General features: G+C 30.7%; 1 protein-coding gene across 1 annotated transcript; it reads left to right on the forward strand.

Moving 5' to 3' along the window:
* The first annotated feature begins 309 nt into the window (after positions 1-309).
* Positions 310-7,537, forward strand: LOC106755195 (lysine--tRNA ligase, cytoplasmic). The gene is made up of 17 exons (XM_014637308.2): positions 310-400; positions 482-557; positions 1,130-1,198; positions 1,302-1,467; positions 1,554-1,647; positions 2,197-2,282; positions 2,754-2,863; positions 2,962-3,021; positions 4,191-4,316; positions 4,399-4,681; positions 4,787-4,886; positions 4,985-5,141; positions 5,838-5,981; positions 6,064-6,132; positions 6,233-6,376; positions 6,451-6,530; positions 7,257-7,537. Exons 1-16 carry the CDS (start codon positions 345-347, stop codon positions 6,487-6,489), a joined length of 1,779 nt encoding a protein of 592 aa, XP_014492794.1. The 5' UTR covers positions 310-344; the 3' UTR covers positions 6,490-6,530; positions 7,257-7,537.
* Positions 7,538-10,142: the final 2,605 nt, after the last annotated feature.

The following is a 10,142-nucleotide window of genomic DNA, read 5'->3' on the forward strand; positions in this document are numbered from 1 at the left end:
TTTACAATATGATTTGATATTATATTAATTTATTATTAAGTATTATAATATATTTAATTTAGATATTTATATTGAATATTGAGAATCATGTGTAGTGATTGTTTTATTTTATTTTTTATAATAAAACTATGATATTACATATATTTAGTAATATTCATATTCTTTAATTATCATTTAATTAAATTTGCTAAACCCTGATTGAATTATTAATTTGGTTCAACCAATAATGAAAATTAAAATGTCGTGTGTGTGTGTTTGTGTATATATATAATAAAAAAATTCTTTCAGAATCTTTCTTCCAAAGTTTTAATTTAACTGAAGTTGTTCTCACTCTTCCGCCTCCAATGGAAGTTTCTTCGGAGCCGCCGTCTAACGGCGCCGGCGAAACCATAAGCAAAAAGTTTGAGCATGAAAATATTTTTCACACTGTAATTTCACTTTGACACAATTGATTATATTTATTGTTCTTTTGTTTTTGCAGTGCATTGAAACGAGAACTGAAGAACAAACAGAGAGAAGAAGAAAGGAAGCGCAAGGAGGAGGAGAAAGCCAAAAAGGTACTTCTTTTTCCGCTATCTGCAATGTTATTACCAATTCCGCAATGTAGCTATCTATTAGCAGCTATAGATTTTTCTTTTATTATTGTTAATTGCATACTTTTCCACTTACCTATCATCATTATGCATTTTGCAATCTATTTTTGTCTTGTCTTGCATTACACAATCTTATAAACTTTTGCATGTGTGATTCATCTGTTAAATTAATTTCTGAAGAAGATGTAACGTGAAAACACAGCAATACAACATTATTTTGCTACCATTTTTCTGTATGATGTTGCCTTGACTTCGTTTTATTTATTTATTTTTCATGCCATGTTATCACCTTAGAAAATTAATTGATCATTAATATTTGTGAATATTTAAAAGTTTGACAATAAATTGTGCAAACGTGATGATAATTGAGTGGTAAAATATGCAATTAAGCCTTTTTTTATGTACTAATTAAAAATTTTGTATGTTTTGGAAAGATTTTGTGTGAATTTCGTTTATTCTCTGCATTTCAATTTCAATTTCTTGTCACAGATGAAACTTTATTTATATTTATTTATAATGTATTTTTATTCTTTTAGGCAGCTGAAATGCAGCGGGCTAAGGATAACAAATCTGCACCTGTTGATGAGGATGATATGGACCCGACTGTATGGCTCCCTTTTTGTCTGTGAAGTGGAATTTATGACGAATTGCATTCTATGTTTGTTCATCTTTTTCGGTAATTTTCTGGGTGATTTCATTTCATTGCAGCAATACCTTGAGAATAGGCTAAGGTATCTTGCAGTTCAAAAGGCAGAAGGCAGAAATCCATATCCCCACAAATTCTTTGTCACTATGTCTCTTGATGAATACATCAAGGAATATGGAGGTTTAAGTGAAGGGCAGCACCTTGAGGATGTTTCTGTGTCTTTGTCTGGTAGTCAGCAGTTTCTGCATAGGTAGTTCTTTTTTCTGTTGCTGCATCTGTGGCTGTATTGATTCATCAATGCTTCTGCATGTTAGGTCGGATCATGCACAAGCGCACCTCTGGTTCTAAGCTTGTCTTTTATGACCTGCATGGTGGTGGTTTCAAGGTCCAGGTTATGGCCGATGCAAGGTATTCAATCTTGTTCTACTTTATTAATGTGAATAAAATTATAGACTTCTTGATCATGTAGGGCTGTTGTTGAATCAGGTGAAAAAGCTGATCAGTATTAACCATTATTAAACTTTTTGTTTTAAGTATTTAAATTAGAGGAAAATCTGAAAAAAATATGCATGGCATATAATCTGTAATAATTTTTAATGGAAGCTCAGTCATCCTCTTGTTTTCACTCTTTTGAAATATCTAAGTTATCCTTTGGGGTCTTGTATTATAATACTTTTACTAAAATAGCATAGGATAAATATGCAACGAAGGTCGTAGTGTTATAAAGGATAGATATTTAGGAGGTTGTTACTTATGGTTACAAATTATGAAGTCATGTTTTGTGGCATTCCTTGCTACCTTGGTGTTTGACTAACTTGGACATAGCTGTTTGTACTTTCGATTTGCCAAGTTAGTTTTTAGTATTTTTAATTCTTTCATAATGATATATTTTTCTTTTCTTTTATCTTGTCTTATTTTAATAGGACAGATGAAACAACTGATATATCTTTAATGCAGAAAATCAGACTTGAATGAGGCTGGCTTTTCCAAATTTCATTCTAATGTGATGCGTGGTGACATAGTTGGTATCACTGGATTTCCTGGTTCGTGATGCCAAACTTATTGTTAATCATATGCATAAAGTCTGTCTGAATTTCTATGACCATGACTATGAATACATATATAGAAATTATGATCACAAGAGTTTCTTTAAATGAGTTAAGTCTAGGTAAATAGGAATAAGCAAAGATATAAATCCTGTTTCGATTATGTGCATTTTATTAGATGTTTCTGCCTCAAGACTAGGAAAGTGGTGTTTCATTTGAGCAATTGGGAGACATTTTAAGTCCAAACGTCACTCTGTAAATGTTTGCTAATTGGCAAAATTTATAATGTTGCACACTTGCACTCTTTATTCATTATAAAGGGCTCACTCTTGCTGATCAAGCATAAATGTTTTTATTCTGATTCTCCATAATTAGGATGCATTCTACATTACTATTATATTGTGAATTATAATTTTTTCAACTCTTTAATCGGCAACTTTCTCTGTCTTTCATTTTTTAACTATCCAGGAAAAAGTAAGAAGGGTGAACTTAGTATTTTTCCAAAGACTTTTGTAGTGCTGTCTCATTGTTTGCATATGATGCCCAGACAAAAGTCTGCTGCTGCTGCTGCTGATAATGTAAATTTGAAGATCAGGAAGCTTTCTTTTTTATTTTATTTTTAATGTTGTTTGATGACCATATGCAATGACATAGTTACATCTTTAATGATCTACAGAGAAATCCATGGGTACCAGGAAGTACCAGGAATCCTGAAATATATATTTTGAAAGATCAGGTATCATTGGCATGAAATGTTTACTTCTATAAATATTTTCAATGTTTTTAGTCTCTTAAAACATTTGTAGCGTCTACACTCCTGTTGGAACCAATTTGTGACAACAGTTAGAGGGTGGATGCATTTGTCAGTGAAAAAAAATATTGATACACGATTTACCTTACCCTTTGGTTGTTAGGGCTAAGATTAAAAAGAATATTAAGAAGTGGACTTTAAACCTAACTTAATCCTATAAAATTGGCTTATAAAATAAGGTATACACTCACTTATATATTGTAAATTGACTTTATCTCTAGTCGATTTGGGATTTTCAACTCAACCCTTCACATCTAGATATATACATCTTGAGCGTAGAACTAGACATTAATGAATAGAATAATAGACCCAACAAACAGCAAATGTATTAGGATAGGCTATAACTCATGACTCTGGTACCATGCTTATAAGGTCATGCTTATAAGGTGAGATTTGTATTCACTTAGATATTGTTAGTTGACCTTATTTTTAGTCAATATGGGACTTTCAACAAATAGAAATGAGTTAGAGGCTTGTCATTATTATTCAGTGTTTTTATCTTTTCATTTTGAAATGTATAGTTTTTGTCAAGTATATTCTGTATGCCTTTATCTATTTATTTACTCCATTTCTCATTTTTATGATCCTCCTTATGAACTAACTTACTTAATTGCATCTTAAAGGCCCTTAGTCACAAATGGATTGATTTTCTTGATTTTTGTGGGAAATTGATTTGCGGCAGTTTTCTAACTATTTTTGCAAAAATGAAAACATTTTTTTGACCAAAGAGGGTCTTTGTCTATGACGAGGCTCCTTTTACATACTTGAGGGAGAATAATTGTTCCTCCTTCATTTTTTGAACTTTGAATAAAAAATAACAATAATGTGTAATAATCTAAGCAATTAATCTATTCAATAATTAAAATTTCTTCTCATGATTGTACAATTTACACAGTAAACTGCAATTTTGATGCATATTTTTTTAATATCCTATCAGCTGTGTTTTTGTTTGGTATCATGAACATGTTTGATGACTTATCTGCAGAAGCTGTAGAGAAAATTTTCTTTTGCATTATCTTTTGTTTGCTTCATCATTCTCAATATTTATGTACTGACTACTGTATGTTTTATTTAATTAAATGTTTATGTTTCAGGAAACTAGATATCGTTTACGCCATTTGGATTTGATGCTTAATCCAGAGGTCCGAGAAATCTTTAAGACCAGATCTAAAATCATTTCTTACATTAGGAGGTTCCTTGATGACCTTGATTTCTTGGAGGTTTGTTCTGTCTCTGGGAATTTTGGTACTGGGTCTTGTGGTTTCATTTCTTCTGTTCACCTACTTGTTGCATCACTTTCAGGTCGAAACACCTATGATGAACATGATTGCTGGTGGAGCTGCAGCACGCCCATTTGTAACCCATCACAATGACCTTAACATGAGGCTGTTCATGAGGATTGCTCCAGAACTGTATCTTAAGGAGTTGGTTGTTGGTGGGTTGGACCGTGTTTATGAAATTGGCAAACAATTTAGGAATGAGGGCATAGATTTGACTCACAATCCTGAGTTTACTACTTGTGAGTTCTATATGGCTTATAAGGACTACAATGACTTAATGGATATAACGGAGCAAATGTTGAGTGGTAAGAATATATAGATGTTTTTTACTGTCTTATTGATATTGACTTTCTTTCATGTATCTTATCATCAAATTAGCTACTTAATCTCATCTGAAAAGCATTAAACAGGTATGGTCAAGGAACTTACAAAGGGAAGCTATAAAATCAAGTATCATGCTGATGGGATTGACAAGAAACCTATTGAAATTGATTTTACTCCACCTTTCAGGTGCGTGGTGTATTTTACTTTTACTCCATCTTGTCATTAATGGCCATCATAGTTATATTCTACTTTTGGATGATACGTTTGATTTTTAATTGTTACAGAAGAATTGACATGATTGAAGAATTAGAGAAGATGGCAGGCCTCAGTATTCCCAAAGACTTGTCGAGTGAGGAGGCTAATCAATATTTGAAGGACGTATGCTTGAAGTGTGAGATTAAATGTCCACCTCCTGAGACAACTTCACGTTTGTTGGATAAAGTAATCTCTTTTTTCTCCCTCCCATTTCCTTATTATTATCTACTTTTTTTAAATTATTCTTTTGTTTGAAAGATGATCCTTCCTTGTCAGAATGGATCAAATTTTAAAGGGGCACGTTTTCCTGTTATATTCCGTGTCATACTTATTGTGTTGCTGAATTTCTGATTTAAAACCAGGACAAGAGTTCGTATGTTGGATGCAAAATACAAAAGCACTAGTTTTCTGTGTTATGATTGGGAAAATGAACTATTTATGAACTGTAGGATGGGGGATAGAACTTTTGTCTAAACTTTCTAGTCTTTCTCAAATAACAACTATCCATTCCAGTAATATAACTGTAATTTTCAGTAAAACAGCAACGATAAATAACGCAATCAATAAACATTATAGTCTTCATTAAAGATAGTCATTCTAGTAATATAGCTAGTTTCCTCTGCAGAGCTCCAATATTTCTCTATTGTGAATTGTAACATTAATTTCTATAATAATGTTGGCGCAGGTTTAGTGAGGCTAGGTTACAATTATGGCCAACAGCTATATTTTCTCATTTTATATTTTACCTCTACTCAATCTTTTGTTGGTTTTAAATATGTCCAATTCTAATCAATGCATTTTGTTCATGTGTCTTTATTTCTTATTTTGGACCTCTTATGAGGTTTCTGATTGAAAATATAATTATATTTTTTCATATTGCAGCTTGTGGGTCACTTTTTGGAAGAAACGTGTGTAAATCCTACATTCATCATAAACCATCCTGAGATAATGAGTCCTTTAGCAAAGTGGCACAGATCAAAGCCAGGCCTTACTGAACGTTTTGAATTATTTATTAATAAACATGAAGTAAGGTCATGAATTTAAGTGGTTATTATTTTAAAAAAATGTGCAATTATCCTTCTTCTGACAACTGTTTCTTACTTTTCAGCTTTGCAATGCGTACACTGAATTGAATGACCCTGTAGTACAACGACAGAGATTTTCCGAACAACTCAAGGTAAGGAAATTCAATACTAATGTAATATGCACTGCTCTAATTGGTGGGTTTTTTCTCTAGAAAATAATAGCAGGAACTGTTTTGTTATTTGTTGTGTTAGGATCGGCAATCAGGTGATGATGAAGCAATGGCCTTGGATGAAACATTTTGTACGGCTCTGGAGTATGGTTTACCACCTACTGCTGGTTGGGGCTTGGGTATTGATCGATTGACCATGTTACTGACAGATGCACAGAATATCAAGGTTCTGCTTCTTGCTCTTCCTCCATGCTTGCTTTAGTTTCGTAAGTTCTTACCATCTGTTCTTTTTGGTGTCAGGAGGTTCTTCTCTTCCCTGCCATGAAACCTCAAGATTGACCCTTCTACCAAAGCCGTTTTTGAATCATCATCATACACAGGTTTCTTCTGCCTCAAGACATTATGTATAGACGGAAGAGAACGGCTGTTCTGTGTCTAATATTGCTACAAAACAAAGAATTAAAAATAAAAATTCTTCAGATCATATGCATGGGTGGGAACAAGGATTGACTAGTTTGAAACCCCCGAACTTTAACTGTGCATTCTGATGAGAAATGTTTAGTCAAAAAATGGTTTCTATGTGCCATGTGCATTCAGGTTATGAAACCAAAAACTCAATGGAAGCAGATGAATTTATGTGTTGTCAAAATTGAGATCTTTTTACCATAAGTGAGTAATTAAACCAAACTTCAATAAGAAAAGAACGTCGAAACAACAAATATTTCAATTTCTACTGAAGCATTGTGGTCCTTGTTCAGGGCTTGATGCCACACTATATTGGCCATTGTGGCTGTAACACTACAAAGTTCTGCAACTGGGTTTTGGTATTGGTAGTTCCCCTTAGAGCTGCTCAATGACAATAGAACTGCTATTTTCCACAAATGACAGTTAGAAAACTTATGTTACCATTTGATATGAGTTAAATATCCAGGAATAGTTTTCATGAGTTAATTCATACCTACTTCTATAAATGGAAATGTTTTTTTGTTGTTATGGAATCCGTGTTTGATTTATGCTTTCTTAAGTTGTTACTTATGTAGTTTACAGCAGTCATTTTCGAATTGGAGTTTTTAAAGTGTTTTTTTTTTTTCTTTTATTGATTTCAGGAGCATAAGAAATTAAAAGATGGGATTTCAGTTACGAACTTATTGCTATATCTTTTGATGATTGGACTGACGAACATTTCATCTACCAGCTGTTTTAGTTCTCCGTTCCTAATCTTCAGTTTTTTTTAGTATTTCATTTTTGTTTCAGAACTTTAGTTGTTTTAGAATTTCAGTTTCTTGTTGTTGTGTATTTTATTTTTCATCATACAAGTATATATAAGGAAAAAGTCTCTTTAACAACTTTTTTTTGACAATTTTTTGACAACGTATACGTGGCAGTTTGTGATTGGTCCGTTTCAATTATTTTTTTAGAATAAATTCAAACAGACCAATAGAATAGAATTGTGACACGTGTCCTGTTGTCAAAAAATTATTAAAAAAGAGTTGTTAAAATATCATTATTCTATATATAATGGAATAATTAAGACGGTCTTTTAATGGAGAATCAACAGATCTAATTTTTTGTAAGGTAAACATTGAACCATCAAAGCCATCTTCATCAGCTTGCTATCATATTAAGAATAGTGCCTTTTTGAGGGCAACGTTGGAGAAGGCATTGGTTGTTTTGCTCTGTTGTTAGTTAGGTTGGAGACGACTTTGATACTTTATTATTAGTGATATTTGTATTGGAAACCCATATTATCCTATCAAAGGACAACATAGACATTTACAAAATATAAAAAAAAAAAATCATGGGTACTTTATTTCACGTGAAAATCTTAAAAACACTGAAATATCATGAATATTTGTTTGACATTTGAAGCAATAGATTTCTCGTTATCTAAAGTTGCTAATTTCTTCCTTTATCTCTATATTTTCTTTTCTTTATCTTCTAAAATAGAAAAAAGAACATGAATAACATATTTTATTATAACATTTTAAATTTCGTAATTTGTTAATATGTTATGTAACTTATAATATGATTCTACGTTATTTAATTTGAAATCATATTTCATTTGTGTAATTCATCTGAATACAAAAATATATAATTTTGAATTATTTTATTTTGAATATAATTTTACATTATATATAGTCTAAAATATATTTAAAATAATTTTGAACTATGTAATTTGAAAAAATATTTAAAATTACTTATTTTAAATACAATTTCGAATTGGTTGTGTTGTGATAAATACACATAATTCATTTTTTATATCAAGGACAGGGAAAAGAAATCTCTCTAGAGTTCTAACGCTATTGTTTCCTACACCCCTAGTATTACTAACTGCACCTCCACTGTAATGCAGAAGAAAAGTAAATGTGAAAAATAACTCGTTCCAGAAAAACCATTTTGGAACACATTTAATGCATTCTAAAAAACTCTTTTTGAAAGACGTTTAAGATATTTCGAAAAAAAACTCATTATTATATACATTTGGGAAATGAAAAAATACCAAAGTAAAATAATTTTTTTAAATAGCGTAAGATATTTTTAAGTGTGTTGACCTTAAATTTGTGCAGAGACTTTGACTAAGCGGTAGTTATATGTAGTTTAGCTTGTGAAGCTCTCAATGAAATTTGACTTAATTTTAGGTTTATGAAGCCTAATGAAGTCTATGAACAGGTACGTTGACTTTTAATTAGCATTAGATAGAAGAGTTGGTAGAAGGTAAAGGAACCTAATAATTAGAAAAACTTCATATCATTGTTTTATATTTGTTTGACAATATTGACATGGACCATGTTAGTTCGTAGAGATACACATTACTTTTACTTTTGTAGTCCTTTTTTGGGGATTTAATCTTTCATTAATGAAGTGTGTGCATTATTTTCATGGAACGAAAATGGTGTTTTTAATGTATTAATGTAACGTTTTCATTATTGGAGGAGGAATGGAGAATTTGATGCTTGTATCTTAGCATATGAGAAAGTTAAGTTTTATGAATTTAGATTGAAGATTGGTGTTAATTTTATTTTTATTTTTTTTGTGTATTTGGGTGTTATCTCTATATTGTGAATATTTTTTTGAAAGATTCATCACTTAGTACCTATCAAATAACATTTTTAATTAAAATCAAAATAATATTTAACTATATTACGGTCTTTTTTGGATTTAACATTATAATATATTATATTGTTAATGTGGATTATTATAAAGTGGGTGTATTTGTTTTTAAGAGTAAAAAAGTATTATTTTTCTTTTATGCATTCATTATTTACAAAAGAAAATGATATTTTGACAACACTTTTTGACAATTTTTTTTACAACGGGGACACGTGTCATCATTTATTGGTCTATTTGAATTTATGTTTAAAAAATATTTAAAACGGATCAATCACAAACTGCCACGTATGCGTTGTCAAAAAATTGTTAAAAAAGTGTTGTTAAAAGAAGTTTTTCCTTTACAAAAGTATCAAATAATGTTCGTTCTATATTTTGCAAATATCTTTTCTATAAACCCTTGATATAATTTTTTTGAAAAAAATTGTAATACCTTAAATGATACACAAATATCCAAGTAATTCATCCACTCAAGAAACATATTAAATTGTGGTAATAATTCCAAAAATAACTCAAATAAATCTTTATTTTTGTAATATTTTTTTCCACTCTCCTTTTTATATTACTCAATGTGAGAATTTGGTAAACACCTGCCAAACAATCAATATGTCTTCTCTTCACCAAAAGTCTCACATATATTTATTAACGGTGACAATCTTTCTTCAATGTCAATTATCACCGTCTTACACATCAAACTCATTAACATCTTTTAAATCATTATCACTAATAACTTACCAATTAATACTTAAGTGATTCCATCACCAACACCACATTGATTAAGTTAGACTTCATCACATATATCAACAAAGTTATTGCACAAAAAAGATGAGCATTAACCTATTTCTAAGAAGTACTTCTTTTAATATTAATATTGATATGTATTT

Source organism: Vigna radiata, unplaced genomic scaffold (genome assembly GCF_000741045.1).
Source record: "Vigna radiata var. radiata cultivar VC1973A unplaced genomic scaffold, Vradiata_ver6 scaffold_264, whole genome shotgun sequence".
NCBI lineage: Eukaryota > Viridiplantae > Streptophyta > Magnoliopsida > Fabales > Fabaceae > Vigna > Vigna radiata.

What these genes read in the sequence shown, in the direction of transcription:
- LOC106755195 (XM_014637308.2), top strand. Translation starts at nt 345, where the DNA reads ATGGAAGTTTCTTCGGAGCCGCCGTCTAACGGCGCCGGCGAAACCATA. An exon ending in AGGATGATATGGACCCGACT is followed by an intron (nt 1,199 to 1,301) that starts GTATGGCTCCCT and finishes ATTTCATTGCAG; the next exon opens with CAATACCTTGAGAATAGGCT. An exon ending in TGGTATCACTGGATTTCCTG is followed by an intron (nt 2,283 to 2,753) that starts GTTCGTGATGCC and finishes TTAACTATCCAG; the next exon opens with GAAAAAGTAAGAAGGGTGAA.